This window comes from Narcine bancroftii, chromosome 9 (genome assembly GCF_036971445.1).
Source record: "Narcine bancroftii isolate sNarBan1 chromosome 9, sNarBan1.hap1, whole genome shotgun sequence".
Lineage (NCBI taxonomy): Eukaryota > Metazoa > Chordata > Chondrichthyes > Torpediniformes > Narcinidae > Narcine > Narcine bancroftii.
Genome location: NC_091477.1, coordinates 10916451 through 10935392, shown reverse-complemented (window position 1 = coordinate 10935392; position 18942 = coordinate 10916451). Strand labels below are relative to the sequence as shown.

General features: G+C 43.0%; 1 protein-coding gene across 1 annotated transcript in view; it reads right to left on the bottom strand.

Annotated features, from left to right (window-relative positions):
• The window catches only part of LOC138743188 (NEDD4 family-interacting protein 1), a 40299-nt gene extending 22204 nt beyond the window's left edge, over window positions 1-18095 (bottom strand). The window contains exons 1-3 of the mRNA XM_069898131.1: window positions 17893-18095; window positions 10163-10253; window positions 625-755 (exon numbers count right to left, since the gene is read on the bottom strand). Of these exons, the coding sequence (XP_069754232.1) occupies window positions 625-755; window positions 10163-10253; window positions 17893-17922 (252 nt within the window). The 5' untranslated portion in view covers window positions 17923-18095. The remainder of the gene's footprint in view (window positions 1-624; window positions 756-10162; window positions 10254-17892) is intronic.
• Window positions 18096-18942: the final 847 nt, after the last annotated feature.

Genomic DNA, 18942 nt, shown 5'->3' with positions numbered 1-18942 from the left:
AGTAGCTGTTCAACAACAGCAAATTTCAGTCCACATGCACATTACAGAACACGTGATAATAAACTCACGTGTTCTATAATGTGCATGTGGACTGAAATTACTGTTGTTGAACAGCTACTTAGTGGAAAAAAATGTTAGTTAAATGTTTCCTCAGCACATTAGTTAAGCTTACACAAATCTGATTGAAACAAAAAAAGTAATTTGAAAGCTGTTATGATTTGAATGGAATTGATATTCATCTGATTTAATGATGAACGAAAGCAGCCTTGGAAATGTGGTTTTTTTTAATATATCTCCATAAAATATCAAATTGATGTTGCACTGTCAATTAGATTTTGGTTGGGTTGTCTTGCCTAATCAACTGAGCCAAAGCTGTCCAAGTTGTGATAGAGAACTGCAAGAAGAGCTGGATAGAAAGAACAAATCATTTAATGTACCTCAAAGACAGTAGGAAGTAAAGAATGGTACAAATCAAATACGAGGTTACAGATCAGTTTATCAATATTTAACTTTTTTTTTTAAAAAAAAGAAAAAAGCATGAATGGATAATGCATTAGGCCAAGTTATATACATTTTGCCCAGGGTGGCCAAGAAGTGAAACATTTGTGCACATTAGATACGCACCCTTCCAGAGACCAGGGGCAAGGTTGCTTCAACTTTTGTTCGTTCAGCCTCATCATATGAAGGGAGGGTAGTTGCTACATTGTAGGATGGGGGCTTTGGAAATGCAGAATCCTCTTTGTAATCAAAGTAAGCTGAGAAAATAAAAGTATACACAAACATAAAGTAATGCAATCCAAGAGTACAATTTCAATTTGCACCTCTTCTGTGCCTTTCTGCGTGGGCTGCAGAAAACAATAATTCTTCATTGTCAATGACACTGTAATGTTCTCTGGCATTTCTCAAATTTAATTATATTCTCTCTTAATTTACCTTATTCCTCTATAGTCCACATTTTAATTGGTACCACCCACAATTAGGATGGGGACAAAGAGTGACTCTGTGCTCCCAGTTTCTGAGGCTGATGTGAAAAGAATTTTCAGGAGGGCAAATCCTCACAAAGTGTCCAGCCCAGATGGCGTCCCTCGCCATGTCCTTAAAACCTCTGCAAACCAACCGGCTGGCATTTTTGAAGTTATTTTCAACCTCTCACTACTACAGTCCAAGGTCCCCACATGGCTTCAAAAGGACATCCATTACAACAGTACTCCACATGAGCAAGGTGGCCTGCTTCAATAACTGTCAGCCAATGGCACGCATGAGCAAGGTGGCCTGCTTCAATAACTGTCAGCCAATGGCACGCATGAGCAAGGTGGCCTGCTTCAATAACTGTCAGCCAATGGCACGCATGAGCAAGATGGCCTGCTTCAATAACTGTCAGCCAATGGTATGCATGAGCAAGGTGGCCTGCTTCAATAACTGTCAGCCAATGGCACGCATGTCTAGTACGATGAAGGACTTTGACAGGTTGGTTATGGAGAAACATCAAGTCCAGTCTCAGGAAGGAATTGGATCAATTTGCCCATCATCACAACAAATCAACAGCAGATGCCATTTTGCTAGTCCTCCCCTGTGCTAGATCACCTGGACCCCAAGGACACCAATCTCAGGGTAACGTTTATCCACTACAACTCAGTGATCAACTCTGAAAACCAATAAAACATGACCAAACGAAGAGATCCGCAACTCTGTTCATCCCTCTACAACTGAATCCTCGACTTCCTCATCAACAGACCCCAATCAGTACAGAATGGCAATTTCAACTCATCCTCAATGACCATTAATGTGGGCACCACAAGGCTGCATAATTAATCCTCTGTTCTATTCACAATTAGCTCATCATTGCATAGCCAAGGTCAGCTTGGACGCGATCTATAAATTTGTTGACACCACTGTTTTTGGCCAAATAATTGGAAATGTTGAGTCAAAATACAAGATGGAGAATCTGGTTGGGAGTGCCAGACAACAATCTTGTTCTCAACATCAAAATTATATTAAATCTTGTGGATTTTATGAACAGGAGCCCGAGGTACAACTCAGCTGTTTGCATTGATGGGACAGAAGTGGAGAGGGCAAGTACCTTCAAGTTCCTGGGAGTCCACATATCAGAGGACCTCAACTTTCTGATAATGATCAGAGGTTCCCCCGCCCCCCCCACCTCCCATATCCATAGATATATATATATATATATATTTCTATATATATATTTATATATATATACATATATATTATATATATTTATATATATATATATATATATAGGTACAAGGACTGCCTAAAGAAATCTCTTGGTGCCTGCCACATTGGCCACTGCCAGTGGGCTGATATCGCCTCAAACCGTGCATCTTGGCGCCTCACAATTTGGCGGGCAGCAACCTCCTTTGAAGAAGACCGCAGAGCCCACCTCACTGACAAAAGGCAAAGGAGGAAAAACCCAACACCCAACCCCAACCAACCAATTTTCCCCTGCAGCCGCTGCAACCGTGTCTGCCTGTCCCGCATCGGACTGGTCAGCCACAAACGAGCCTGCAGCTGACGTGGACTTTTACCCCCTCCATAAATCTTCGTCCGCGAAGCCAAGCCAAAGAGAAGAAAAAAAAAGATATATATATATATATATATATATGTATATACATATACACTTATATACACACATTGAACCACCCTTTATTACCCTAAACATAAACAACTCTGGCACCACAGAAAGATTCAGTGACACAACTGAAACACCATTTTTTCTTGAACTATAACTAAATATTTATTATCTACATATCTATTATATCATCTCTTTTTGTACTGGGTAATTTAATGCATGCTACAGAAGTTGGTTTTTGTTTTAAAGAGAAGTGCCTGTTTAGCTGCCGCAAGAAAGAATTTGGGGACATATGTATATTGTACTTCTGTCCGACAATAAACTCATTATCATTTTGCTGAATTCTCATTAACACAGTTAAGAAACAAGTCATCCACAGTTTTCATCACTGTACAGTTGTGCTTTTCAAACTTTTTCTTTCCACTCACATACCCCCTTAAGCAATCCCTTACTAATCACAGAGCACCCATGGCACAGGTAGTATGTGAGTGGAAAGAAAAAAGGTTGAAAACTACTGCTGTACAGGAATACCAAGATCAGCTACAAGATTCAGCATGGTTTCCATGGTGTTTTTAAAAGTACTTCAGATAACAGGTTAGAAAATATTCTTCTCTTTGAGCTCCATCCTTACAGGAGTCAATTGTCTGCAAACTTGCTGATCAAATCACCACATTGTTGTCCAGATTGTGGATCTAGATGACAAGCTATGCTGGTCCCAGCACCGATCCCTGCAGCACACCACTAGTCACAGGCCTCCAGTCTGAGAAGCTATTGTCCACGGCCACTCACTGGCTTCTCCCACACAGCCAATGTTTTTGAATATTTTAATATGAGGTTTCACATCCAAAGTACAGAGAACCTATGGATAGATGTTAAAATTCTCAAAGATACACTACACTTAAAATCACCAATGCCTGAAGAGGGCGCACAAAATCAGTGAACCAGTGCGGACTCGAAAGGCCAACATGGCCTGTTTCCGCTCCGTAAATGGTTATATGGTTAAAACATGACTGCAATCTTGCACCATTGTGTTTCTACCTTAAGAGGGCCTCAAGGAACTGTGAAACAATCAAGCACAATCATTGCTTACATTTCCAGAATACTTTCAAATTTACCAGAAGACTTAATGTCCAAAGACCTGCAAATTTGGTTCACATGACACCTATTCTGCAGTGCTCATGTGGAGGACATTTTTAAGACATTGGATATGCATTCAATTGATATTTAACAGGTTATGGCATACTTTTAAATGACACCAAACAAGCAAAAAAAAGTCGCACTTAACAAAATGTTCCATTTAATTGGTGTAATACAACACTGACCAAATTTCAGTAATAGTTAAATGGCGATTGAGTACACAAGATCTTTGGGGATTACAATATTCATTGCATCAATACACATTTCTGAAAATTCTTCCATTGATAGCCAAAGTTAACATATTGATATGAATACACACTTTGCCAATGTCTCACAAGATTATGATTAGAATTTAAATCTATGCAGCAAGATTCAGAAATTGCAGTGATTTTTAAAACCAAAATGGATAAAAGGGGCAAACAGCTGCCAGAGTTTTGACATCAACCTGGAAAGGGTGCAGATAAGATTTATAAGGAAGCTGCCAGGATTTGTGGGCTAGAGGTATAGAAAGAGGTTGAACAGGTTAGGGTTTTATTCTGTAGAGCACAGGATGAGGAATGATCTCAGAAGTGTACAGAATTATGAGAGGAATAGAGTCTTACCTAGTGTTGGGGAAATAATTAATAACCAGAGAACACTGTTTGGGGGGGACTAGAGGGATAACTTTTTTTTAATAAATGTAGAGGGTGGTGGGTGTATGGACACACTGCCAGAGGAGGTAGTTGAGGCAGTTACTATTGCAACATTCAAGAAACATTTGGACAGTTACATGGATAGGACAGTTACATGGATAGGACAGTTACATGGATAGGACAGTTACATGGATAGGACAGTTACATGGATAGGACAGTTACATGGATAGGACAGTTACATGGATAGGACAGTTACATGGATAGGACAGTTACATGGATAGGACAGTTACATGGATAGGACAGTTACATGGATAGGACAGTTACATGGATAGGACAGTTACATGGATAGGACAGTTACATGGATAGGACAGTTACATGGATAGGACAGTTACATGGATAGGACAGTTACATGGATAGGACAGTTTTAGAGGGATATAGGGCAAATGCAGGCAGGTGGGATGAATGCAGTGGGGCTTTTTGGTCACAGTTGGCACCAACAGGCCAAAGGACCTGTTTCCATGCCGCATGACTATGACAGAAGCCAGCACAATTCTTGCATCTTACACATGGGTAAGAAAGACTTTGGCACAAAATCTAGCTGGATATCTTTTAGACAGATGGAAATTAATGAAAATTAGATGAAGCCTTTCAAATTTGTAATTTCTAGGCAACAAAAGTTCAGCCATTTAAGGGTTAGGCTTCTGCCATTCTAGCAATTTTATGATAAAGTAATCAAATTGATGGCAATCAATTTAATTCAGTAAAACTTCAATAGAGCCCATCACAATCTCAGATACGCAAAGTCCATCGATCCTTCCAAGCAATGCTCCAATTACCGTATCTTACACACCCATTTGTCATATACTTACTAGACAATAAAAAGTTTAAAATACTGTTCATTACATTGTTAATTTCAAGTGACATAATATTGCAATCCACTGCTCAGTAGAACCGAACCACTGGAGTTTGCTACAGAGTAAAAACTTAACTTTCAGTGTTTATGTTTACTTTCATATGGAAATAACTCATTTGCATGCATCCAACCAGTTTTTCAAAAACCAATTTAAAGAATCATTTAAAAAAGGCAACAGAAAGAAAGGACCCTGCTCTTTTCATTTTGCTTAACATCCTGACCATATTACAGTACTCAAATGGAAGATTTCACAATAGTTGCTCTTCTCAGGTAAAATAACAATAATTCAAGGAGTTAAAAATAGAATATATGTGCTTTTGTAGCGGCAGCTACATTGCTAACTGATGGATCGCACAACCAGACGGGTTGAGTTCAGTGAGCAAAACTGATTTATTGCAGGCTGCCTGGCTAGTCTTATAGCCCCAGCTGAGAACAGAGCTGGGGGGGCCCAGACGTCACCAGGGCGTCACGTGGGTTGGTTACCAAACGCGGGCTTCTGAGCCCGGTGCCGAGGTCGGGAGGAAACCCCTGACAGCGCCATTTTGGCTGGCTGCCCTGCCGCGTGCGTGACAAGCGGGGCCGGTTCGCCTGCCTGATGGCGTACCGCCACACTTTGAACCTTTCAAATGCAACATGCTATTTGAATTGTGCAATGGACAAATAATGTTATTTATGTTACTGTGACACAATGGCAACTGTGTTTAACTTGGAGTGAAAAGTGATAATAATAATTTCCTACCAAGTTCAAAAGAATTTCTAAATAAAAACAGATTTCAATTAAAAAAAAGTTAATTGCAAAAACTTGAGGCAAATGGACAAACTGGACTAATGCCACTTCATTACGCAGAAGGTGCAGTCACAGCTGTAATGGATGCAAAGTAGCAGTACATTTTTTTTTAATGTGTGCCGACTCTTTTCTCTTAATCATTCCATTCAGACAGTTAATATTGAAACTTGTAAATCTTATACTTTAAGTCATTGCCCCAGGGGTTATCATAGTAATGTTTTTCCTTTGTACTTCTGCCACCCTAAGACCCCTCCTCATCCAGCCATTCATCCCTGACCTCTTGAAACACGCCAGACCCTGGGGGATGAAGACAAAAACTAAAATAACTAACCACACATACAGACTAGGGTAACATATTTTACTAATGGGATACAAGGACAACAGTAAAAAGTAAAGTAGCTAACCAAAAGAAAATAAAAGGTCTCTGGGAATAGAATTAAGTACAGTGAGATAGTGCTTTATAAGCTGAATGGTCTAAAAGTAGACAAGTCTCCAGGACCAGATGAGGTGCACCCTCGGGTTCTGAAGGAGGTGGCCTTGGAGATTGTAGAGGCACTGGAATAGATTTTCCAGAAATCAATAGACTCAGGCATGGTTCACAAGAAATGCAAGGTCGCAAACGTAGTTCTGCTATTGAAAAGAGGGAGGCAGAAAAAAGGAAATTATAGGCCTGTTAGTCTGACCAGTAGTTGGAAAGATATTGGAATCGATCCTAGAGGACAGGTTATGGAATACTTCAAGGTGTATGGCATGATAGGTCCATAATTTCATGAAGGGAAGATCCTGCCTGACCAACCAAATGGAATTCTTTTTGAGGAAATCTCAAGTTGTGGTGGATAAGGGAGAGACTGTGGATGTAGTGTATTTGGATTTTCAAAAGGCCTTCGATAAGGTGCCACATAAACCCTGCCGCTAGGGTTTGCCTCCATGCTGCCGGCTCCTCTCTACCCGCTGCTCCACCTGACCCGGGGCTGGATCTACCGTTGAAGTCCAGGTAAGCTGAGACGTTTCCCTTGACTACGGGCCTGGTATCGGCTCTTCCTGACCTCTTCACATGCTGACTTAGGTCCATCTCCGTGGTTCTCGGCCCCTCTGCCTTGATCCCGCTGCTCGGGGCCGGGGAGGTTGGGTACCCCACCGCTTGTCTTGAAGCTTTCTGCCGCCATCCAACAGCCTGGGGTGACGTCCTCTCTCAGAACTGGGTCCTCCTGCTTGGCGGGCTGCACATTTGAGGTGACAGTTCCTTCAACAGGGCTCAATACGGCCCTACCATGTTCCTCACCATGAGGCTCCTTGGATCTTGTCTTCTGCTTCAAAGCTGCTTCTTTTCCATTTCTGGATGTGGACTTGTCTTTCTTTCTCATTTTTATATTCTTGACATGTTTCTACGCCCTTTGTGTGTACTCTCGTGATTTCTTTGAAGTTTTTCTTCCATTAATTTTCTTTCTGTCTTGGGAGCTCTGGGATTCTGCCTCCTAGTCCCTCTGCATCATGTGACCTCCACAAAAGTCAATGCTTTTCCAAATATGGTGAATAACTGCACTGTTAGGATTTGAACAACAACTCAAAATGATTTGAGAATTGGTCTGACTCAAATTCACATTTTCCTCCCACAATAATAGCACAAAGTGGTTTTAGAATCCATTGGCTTGGAACAAGTAGAAAAGAAACCTGCAAGGATTCTATTAATCAATGCATTTGCTATTTGTTGCTTCAGAGTACTGTATACAGTAGATCTCTGGATGCTTAATGAATCAAGGTTTAGCTTGCAAAGCTCTCCCCCTTGTGAAAAGATTGCTGACGTTTGCTGTGTCAGCTGGTGGTGAATTGCCATTTGAGCAAATTATAGAGATCAGGAGTTGAAGTTGGATCTGAATCCCAGCACATGCTACTGATGTTTGAAAGCAGCACAAATTTTTTCATAAATCTGAAATTATTCGTTTCTGAAAAATAAATTACTGCAAAGTACTGCAATTATGTAATTGGAAGGCTCTGAATGTAATAATGCTCCTTTTCAAATCCATTTGCTAAACCAGCATTATTAACCTCAATATTTTTGGGACAATGCCAACTGAAAGTTATTCATCTCTTACTGCAGGAAACTGAAGCGAGGGTGGCATACAAATGAGGGGATAGTTCTAAATATTTCAGCAATTGCAATGCTAGTGTAGGGCAGCAACAATTAATTTGGACAATAAAATTAATAATTGCATAGTCCTTTGTTGTATTTTGGTATGGGAGGGAGAGGAGAGGGGTAAAGGGAAAAATAGACTCTGTACGTTATATATTATTGTTGAAAGAAATTATTCTGTTTGTGTGGATTTGTACAAGTCTTTGAAAATCAAAAATAAAATATTCAAAAAAATAATTTTATAGTCTTTAAAAGAGAGCAGAGTTTCAAAAATTTTTTCCAATCACAGAACATTAAAAAAAAAGTACATTAGCAGCATAACCAAAAAGTGCAAGGAAGGCAGGATGTATGTAGTCACAGATTCTGCTGCACCCCCACATGTCAGAGGGGGTTGCCTCTGTGACCACTATAATCACTGTGCCACTAGAAATCTTGGCTGAGGTATTTTTCAACCCCATTCTCCTGCCTTGTCCCCAGACCTTTGACGCCCTTCCTAATCAAGAATCCATTGACCTCTGCTTCAAATGTATCCAATGTCAGTCCCTGCAGTACTGAATCCCACAGATTTACCACACCCTGGCTGCAGAAGTTTCTCCTCATGTCTGCTCGAAATGGAAGTTCTTTTATTCTGAGACTGTCCCCTCTCATCCTGGACTCTCCCACTACTGGAAACATTTTTTCCACATCCACTTTTTCCAGCCCTTTCAATAGCAGTATATTTCTATGAGCTCCTCCCTCATTGTTCTAAACTACAGCACATAAAGGAACGGAAACATCAAATGCTCCATTCATCTTCTGGACCCTCTCCAACACCAGCATATCCTTCCACATATGGGGCCCAAAACCTTGTAATCCAAATGTGGTTAGACCAATGCCTTATAAAGTCCAAGCATTACATCTTTGCTTTTATATTCTAGTCCTCGTAAAATGAATGCTACTAACTCAACCAACAAGTTAATCTTTAGGAAATCTTACACTAGGATTCCTTAGCCCCTTTGGACTCTGCTTTTTGATTCTCTCCCCATTTAGAAAATAGACTACTTCTTTATTCCTTCTGCCAAAGTTTATGACCCTACTCTGTTTTATCTACCACGTTTTTGCCTATTTTCCCAACCTATGCCGGTCCCCCAGCAGATTCCCTGCATCCTCAACAAGACTTGCCCCTCCAGCTATCTTTGCACCATCTGCAAACTTGATCACAAAGCCAGCAATCCAGTCATCCAAATCACTTAGAGTGAAAAGCAGTGGACCAAAACCAACCTCTGTAGAACACTATGAGTCACAGATAGTCAGAAAATGTTTCCAGTATTCCCACTCTTTACCTTCTGCCAGTCAATCTTCTAGCCATGCATGCACGTTTCCTGTAATACAAGGAGCTCCTTTCAGATTTAGCAGCCTCATGTGCCTTGTCAAAGGCCCTCTAAAAAATCCAAATGAACAACATCCACTGACTCTCCATTGTCTGTCTTGCTCATTACTTCCTCAAAGAAGTTGAACAAATTTGTCTCCAAGATCTTTGCTGAGGAAGCTATGCTATCATCAACATATTTTATCTTGTGCTTTCAAGTATCGCAAAATCTCATCCTTGAAAGAAGACTCCAGAATTTTGCTAAACTGCCTAAAATTTCCTCATTTGTCTCTCTCCCCATTAAACTGTGACATCTGCAATTTTCCAGTCCTCTGGAACAGTTCCCAAATCCAGCGATTCTCAAAAGATCATTGTTAATGCATTCTGAATCACTTCTATTACGTCGTTCAGAACCCTAGGGTTTTTTCTGTCTGGACCAGGCAGACACCTTCCCAAACACCTTCTCTTTAGAATGTAAAATAAGGCTAGTGTTCAATTTATGATGGCAATATATTTGCCAAAATTTAATTACAATTCTTATTTTTGAAAAAGCCAGCGAGTTATCACATATCCATTGTGAACAAAGTATTTTCCACCCAGTTCCATCATCGTTCTACATACCTGCACTTTCTACTGCAATACTGCTATATGGTGGAGGAGCAGCTTCAGCCCCAGATTCTGACACTTCCAAAGGCTCATCTTCATTCTGCAACTACATGAACAAAATAGCAGACAAGTTAAAATTTGTCTTTAAGATACAGTAATTTTAAGTGCCTCTAAAATTCTAAGTACCTCTAAAATATATAGCTTTAAAACTGAATTTCAGGAAATACTAATATCACAAAATCAATTTGCGCAACACCCTTCTGCATTGAGGCAATGCATTTTCATAAAGCCATCTTTTTTTCTTCCTTTATGCAACAGATTTGACTTTATTATTGTCACACATTCCAAGATATAGTGAAAAACTTGCCTTTGTGTGCTGACATCAACTTATTTGAAATAAACTCTAAATTAATATTATTCCTTCCCTTTCTAAAATGTACTGCAACCTTCGATAGAGATGCCAATTCGATGCGGAAATTTTCATATCGTTTTTTTTAAAAAGTTTCTCCAATATCAGAGTTGTTGGTTATAAATATATTTATCTCTACACCATTTGTCCTCCGCCGTGCTCACTGGAAAATGGTAACAACAAAAAATCATGGTCAAATTCCAGTCTCCCTTTTACCACAACTGATTCTGAATAGAGAGATCTCAAGAGTGATCAGCAAAAAGAAACTATGGCTAATTTTCCCCATTCCAATTCAAATGTGCAAGCACAAATGCAAGTGGAGTTTAATAAGAACATTTACACATCTAGAGTCAAGTGCAATAAACCAATATGTTGGAGAAACCTAGCAGGTCATACAGCATTCATGCCAGTTGAAGATAAAATAGCTTTCAAATATATCTCAGGGATATCAAGTTTGAGCAAAATTTTATGGAAGATTTTTGAGAAAAATTTCTGATCACATCCAAAGTACAGAGTACCTATGGATAGATGTTAAAATTCTCAAAGATACACTACACTTAAAATCACCAATGCCTGAAGAGGGCGCACAAAATCAGTGAACCAGTGCGGACTCGAAAGGCCAACTTGGCCTGTTTCTGCTCCGTAAATGGTTATATGGAAATGAATTATTCTTGGAAATATTTCTTCTGTCATTTTTGATCTGAAAGCTGGAATATTTTGATCTTTGATGAACGAGGAATGTAGAATCCCAAGCTATGGAAGGAGGAAAGTAAATAACCTTGTTCACTGGTTTCATACAATACTGGACAGAGCAGACATTGAAAACATGATAGGGCAGATTATGGCTGAATTTCAATCAGTTTGCATTAAGTCATTGGGAAAAAAGCCCAATTAAACAAGTTAAAAGGAAACTGTGGGCAGTGATGTTCATTGGCTTATCAAGGTAACAAAAGATGCACAGAAAAAAATGGCTTGAGTTTTAGCAGAATTGCTATTTTGAAATATTTTTATTTGTTAGTTCTTCAGAGATGGACAATCATTATATTTCTTGACAATTTTTAGTTCCCCCAGGAAGGTAACAATTTGGTGCCTGCCAGAAACCACAGTCTCTCTGGTGATTATTCTTTCCACTCAACATTCAATAAATCAAGTCTGCCTCTGCAAACATGAGGGAACAGCAATGCGGAGAGATCATCAATGTGATTTTGCTTCCACAAGGTAGTTGCCTCATCAGGTGGGAGAGATTACGAGATTTTGAAATCTTGTTGAATTGCACAGTGTATCCTGCAGAATGTGACCAATTGTAAATGCAACTTTAATAGTCACGTTGGTGGTCCAGTGGCATCAAAGTTAATCAAGTTGTCCTGTAGCAGTTTTCTGTGAAGGACAAATTCTATCATGAACATTGAAGACAATCAATTAAAATTTTATGCACTCTTCCCAAAGTATGATTTATGTCTTTTATTTACAGAGTAAACTTATTTGCCATTGCTGGTTGTCCCGTTATTAAAGTTTCTCATACTGGCATATTATTTGTCATAAGCCAGTTGGGCATTAAAATCATGTAAGGAGATCAACACAACAGCAAGTTGAAATAATGGCACTCACTTCCACTTAGGTGAATTAAGAAATTTAATTTTTGTAATAGCAGCTGGCACTAAACAATCCAGGAAAAATGCATCTTTGTATCATATTATGAATTTGTACATTAAAGCTCATAAGTTATTTTAAACCACTTGTTCACACTTTGCTACAACATTTAATTACTGTGACACTACAGAAATCCATTTAGCTAATCAAGTTCACATGAGCTTGCTTTGAATCACTAAAATATAAAACAATACTCTTAGCAAAAATCGGGCTCAGAGAAAAGAACTGGTAAAGTTTGGTGGGGCATGCTAAATCATCCCCAAGCTTGGATAGACATCATTAAGTAAAATACAGAGAATTTACTGTTGAGGGGTAGGAAAAAAAAAATGTAATCCCAATCATGTTCAACATTTCAAATCACGTAGTTCAGCAGTATTCCGTTTTCACCACACGTTAGTAATCAAATCTCGATAAAGTGGCAAATTAGTTATTTATTGTAATATCAATAAGTGTTCTTGGCGAGAATCCTGACAAAAAAGAAAATCCTGAGCGTATTGCACTCAGTTTCCTCAATGGTTACAGTGACTTGTGTCCTCAAACAATTTTTTGTTGATCATTATTACATGAACCCATGTTTCAAACGTTCAACTATTAGTTTGTGACTAATTATTTTTGACCTCCATCAATGAAGCAGCACGATCTCAAATCTTAACCAGCAAGTGATTAAAAAAAGCCCTCAAGGTTCACCAGCCAACCTGGATTATATGTATACACAAACATCTATGGATTCTTCTTGTTCAACTCTTTATAACCTTCATTATCCTAGGTCAATATTTAGAATTCCCTGCCAAACTCTTTCATTGGACCATTACCAAAAAAAAATTGGTGTGAAATGGCATCTTAAAAAAATTATATCAGCAGAATGTGAAAAATATTGAGAGAAGTTGGGCACTAACTCAGAGGTGGAGAAAAAAAAAAATTGGTCATGATAACAAGGAGACACAAGAGAATGCAGGGACTGGTAGAAGAAGCAAAAACAAACATATGATTGTGTAATAGTCAAAGTTTGTGGACCAAATTTTAGGGGGCTGACTATTACATGCATACCATTTCTGACCATGGGAAATGCCTGCATCATTCAAGGCGTCGGGAGCTCGGAAGGGCAACAGATAGCCAGGACCAGGTGGTAAGTCTGCACTCAGACATCAGGAGTGTTCCAGTGGGCAGGCGGCTGAGGCCAAGGCTAGTGTCTGCTGCCAAGGTGCAAGGAACTCCAGCGGGTGGGTGCCTGGAGAAAGAGTCAGCAACCAAGGTGTTGGGAGCTCCAGTGGGCAGGCAGCCGGAGTCAAAGCTAGAGTAGACTCTGGGAAAGCGGAGGACTGGAGCAGAGCACCAGAGGACTGGAGCAGAGCACCAGAGGACTGGAGCAGAGCACCAGAGGACTGGAGCAGAGCACCAGAGGACTGGAGCAGAGCACCAGAGGACTGGAGCAGAGCACCAGAGGACTGGAGCAGAGCACCAGAGGACTGGAGCAGAGCACCAGAGGACTGGAGCAGAGCACCAGAGGACTGGAGCAGAGCACCAGAGGACTGGAGCAGAGCACCAGAGGACTGGAGCAGAGCACCAGAGGACTGGAGCAGAGCACCAGAGGACTGGAGCAGAGCACCAGAGGACTGGAGCAGAGCACCAGAGGACTGGAGCAGAGCACCAGAGGACTGGAGCAGAGCACCAGAGGACTGGAGCAGAGCACCAGAGGACTGGAGCAGAGCACCAGAGGACTGGAGCAGAGCACCAGAGGACTGGAGCAGAGCACCAGAGGACTGGAGCAGAGCACCAGAGGACTGGAGCAGAGCACCAGAGGACTGGAGCAGAGCACCAGAGGACTGGAAGATCACCCCCCCCCCCCACTCCCCGGTCTGAGAAGGAAAAGCGGAGGAGACAACCCGCAGGGACAGTGACCACGTGGGCGGACCAGTGATAGGGCTCTGCAGCTGAGGGACCACTGCACAGCAGGCTGCTGGCGACTCGAGGCGAGGAACCCATAGAAGCTGTGGGCTACTGCAGACGGCTGTTAGGAGACTCACGCTGGGCTGCAGGAGACTGGCTCAAACTGGCTGGAGGGGTACCAGATATCGGATCCAGGATGCAAAGAGGTGCCAAGGTCGGTGAAGGGTTCCTGACCATGTCGGAGGTTCAGATGTGGAGTTCAGGTTGCCGATGGTTTGGACTGGGCTCTGTGTGGCTGCAGAAGTGCTGGAGGCGAATCTACAGACACAGGAGGGGGGGTGGGAATCTTGCTTTTGCTTCTCTCTCTCTCTGACGGTAGGTTTGACTGTAAGAGGTGCTTAGGCAATTCCTGCCAGTTGCAAAAGGGAATTTCATTTTAATATGACATTGTTTTATTACTATGATAATAAATTGAATCTTGATGTTTTACATACAATCGCTGGTGGAGAAACTCAGCAGGTCAGGAATATTTGTGGAAAGAAATGGTCATTCAATATTTTGGGACAAAATCCTTCATCTGTTCATTGTTGAGTTTTAAGTCCTAAAGGATCAAGCTGGAAAGGCTAAACCAGTTAGGGAAGGATTTCCAAAAACCCAAATCTCAGAAATTCCTCTCTCAAAAGTTAAGTAGTGCTTTTTTAGGCAATAGCATGTAATTCCTGAAACAGTTTCTCACATTATTAGAATTTGCATGAGGATTTATTACAAGAGAATAAAATTACTGAAAAAAGTTCATCTACTTGAAAGGCAAATATTAACTTAGTTAATATCAAGTTAGCGCAAAGCCTTTACAGCACCAGCTGTAAGGAGTTTGTACATTCTCTCTGTGTCTGCGTGGGTTTTCTCCAGACTCCAGTTTACTCCCACCATTCAAAGTGTACCGGGGATGTAGGTCAATGGGGAATAAATTGGGCGGCACAGACTCATGGGCAAAAATGGCCTCTTACCATACTGTATATAGAAGTTTAACCTTCTATATAATACACACCATGTTTAATTCCCCAGGGGTACCCTTACTACTTTAGGAAGTAATCTTACAGTATGTTATTTATCAAAAAAAAAATCAGTGCTGCCAACCACTAATAGAGTGAAGGTCTCATGAAACAAATCAGTGCAATAATTGAAGTACTTTAATACATTCTTGAACCACTGTGATTGGCAACAAAAGTAGGGTTAAAAAATAACTTCCAATTAAATTTTGACAACATTACTTTGAAATTTGTAGAAATTCAAGCATCAGGCAAGTGAATTCAGATAAAAATGTTCCCTAATCCCAATCCTTGCCCCTCGCTTCAATTCATAAGATATAATATGTGGATTTTAACGAGAAGATTTCCTCCTTCGCCCTGGATCTCCTCCATTACTGTCACTTGGCTTTAACAGTAAAAAGTCACAAGCTTGCATTAAGCTGCAGAGTCAGCGACTTGAATGAGACACGTGACCCTCTTCATTGCTGAAAAACTGTATGCTCTACTTATATCAAAATGTCACGTTTACTTTGCTAGACACCCTGAAATTCTTCTCGGATGATTAAACATGTTAAACACTCTGAATCTTAAACTAAAGATTTAAAATTTGAACTCTTCAAAAGCACCCCATTTCCTAATTTAATCACTTTTGATGGGTGAGACAACTTGCTCAGCTGTAGCTGTTGGCCTGGAGCCAAAATAAACCAAATCCTTTTTATTCAACCACTAACTAAATTGTCTATTAGCTTTTAGAAGTCACAACGGCTGTTACTGATGATAGGTTTCACACACTTAGCACAATTTCACCAAACTCCACTTTCATTAATAATATATATAGCACATCCTAAAAAAGTTTTTTGAAAAATACAAAATTTACACTATAAATTGACATTATTAATAAAGTTCATTTTAAAAAAATAAGTGTCTTGTCTGCTTTTCAAAAAGTTTTTCAATACAGAAATCTCCAAGCTGGGAGAAAAAAGGTATCTTTAGCAAAATAAATATGACAAACAGTTCAGTAAAATATTTATGGAAGCCATTGAAAGATATAACATCAATACTACATGCAATTAGGCTGAGGATAGTTTTGACATGTCCGCACAACCTGGCAACCATATTTTACTCGTTATAAATTCATCTTGTAACCAATTTCCCAATCAGAACTTGTGTCTTTTCGGGGTAAGTGTAACGATAAAATAAACATTGGTCCTCATCCCTCAAAAAGGTAATCTAATCAGCTGTTAACTGTTCACATGACCAGGTAAATGGGTAAATCTGTACTGCAGGAGATCAGAATTTGCCCTTTTACCAAAAGGTATTTATATTCAAGTTATTTGGGCAAAGGGAAAAATGATCTTTACTCCTTTTAGATCTTCAATTAACAGCAGGGGGGGGGGCTTTAAGATGGAAATGCCACCCGAGATATTCAACCACTCAACTTAAAACATCTAACATGCATAGGATTGGCATTAAATCATTTCCAACTCCAGGGACTGGCTTGATTCCGAGTAGCATTCTCCCCCCTCTCCTCTCCCCCTCATCCCATGTGAAGACCTTGGGCAGCGCGTCCAGCCCTGGAGAACACTGTGACACCCGCGCTCTCCACGGACTGGGTTGATTCTGAGTAGCATTCTCTCCCCTCTCCTCTCCTCTCCCCAACCCATGTGAAGCCCTTGGGCAGCGCGTCCAGTCCTGGAGAACACCGTGACATCCGCGCTCTCCAGGGAATGGCTTGATTCTGAGTAGCATTCTCTCCCCTCTCCTCTCATCTCCCCCCCCCCATCCCATACCCCCCCATCCCATCCCATCCCTCCCCCATCCCATCCCATGTGAAGCCCTTGGGCAGCGCGTCCAGTCCTGGAGAACTCTGTGACACCCTCGCTCTCCAGGGACTGGCTTGATTCTGAGTAGCATTCTCTCCCCTCTCCTCTCATCTCCCCCCCATCCCATACCCCCCCCCCCCATCCCATCCCATCCCTCCCCCATCCCATCCCATGTGAAGCCCTTGGGCAGCGCGTCCAGTCCTGGAGAACTCTGTGACACCCTCGCTCTCCAGGGACTGGCTTGATTCTGAGTAGCATTCTCTCCCCTCTCCTCTCATCTCCCCCCCATCCCATACCCCCCCCCCCATCCCATCCCATCCCATCCCTCCCCCATCCCATCCCATGTGAAGCCCTTGGGCAGCGCGTCCAGTCCTGGAGAACTCTGTGACACCCTCGCTCTCCAGGGACTGGCTTGATTCTGAGTAGCATTCTCTCCCCTCTCCTCTCATCTCCCCCCCATCCCATACCCCCCCCCATCCCATCCCATCCCTCCCCCCATTCCATCCCCCTATTCCATCCCCCCATTCCATCCCATGTGAAGCCCTTGGGCAGCGCGTCCAGTCCTGGAGAACTCTCCAAAGCCGACCCCACAGGATCTCCCCCCACCAGCTGAATGCAGACCCCCTTCTCCACACACACACACAGCGCGAACGCCGCCAGTTGTTGCCACCATGGGAGAAGGGCTGCGTGATCCAGCCTTTGATGGTGACGGCCAATCCTCCTGTTATTGGGGCTGAGGAAGTGACAGCCCCACGTTCAAGCCCATGTCAAGGCTGCATTCACCCATCGCCACTTCCCGCCTCGTTCTTCAACTCGCCTCCACATGAACAGAGGCCGGGGCCTAGCGGGACGACGCGAAGCCTCGGCATTGCTGGGCAATCTTCGCCAGCGGGCCCGAGCCACCGACCCCCGGGCAACCGCTGACCGGAGCCGGGCGACCCAACTCACCGCCTGATATCGGCTGCTGTGATCCGCCATGGCGCGGGATGCAAAGCGAGTGGCCCGGCTGCTGGTTCCCGGGAGGGCGGACGAGTCCCGCTCCGGGTTTTCCCGTGGCTTTTCCTTTAATCTTTCGCCCTCCGATCGACAAATGGAGGCCGTCGCAGCCGCAGCGGATGTAGGTGCCGGACGCGGCGCAGGCGGCGAGCAACAGCGCCCCCCAGCCTGGCGTCCTCGCCACTGCAGGCGGTCGTCACCCGGCCGCCTAAGCCTTGGAGGCGGCCCGCGGGAGGGCAAGGTACAGCGCGTGGCGGACGCTTCGGCCAGGAAGAGCCAGGGCTGGCCCGGGGGGCGGGGGCGGGGAGAAGGATGGGATGAAGGGAGAGATGAGAGGTGGTGATCTTTGTCTGGCAGAGGGAAAAGGGAGAGACACAGAGCTGGGGGGAGGCGATGGGTGAAGTGTGGGGGGAAGGCGATGGGTGAAGAGTGGGGGGAAGGCGATGGGTGAAGAGTGGGGGGAAGGTGATGGGTGAAGAGTGGGGGAAGGCGATGGGTGAAGAGTGGGGGGAAGGCGATGGGTGAAGAGTGGGGGGAAGGTGATGGGTGAAGAGTGGGGGAAGGCGATGGGTGAAGAGTGGGGGGAAGGCGATGGGTGAAGAGTGGGGGGAAGGCGATGGGTGAAGAGTGGGGGGAAGGTGATGGGTGAAGAGTGGGGGAAGGTGATGGTGAAGAGTGGGGGAAGGTGATGGGTGAAGACAGGGGGGAAGGCGATGGGTGAAGAGTGGGGGGAAGGCGATGGGTGAAGAGTGGGGGGAAGGCGATGGGTGAAGAGTGGGGGGAAGGCAATGGGTGAAGAGTGGGGGGAATGCGATGGGTGAAGAGTGGGGGGGAAGGCGATGGGTGAAGAGTGGGGGAAGGTGATGGGTGAAGAGTGGGGGGAAGGCGATGGGTGAAGAGTGGGGGAAGGTGATGGGTGAAGACTTGGGGAAGGCGATGGGCGAAGAGTGGGGGGAAGGCGATGGGTGAAGAGTGGAGGAAGGTGATGGGTGAAGACGGGGG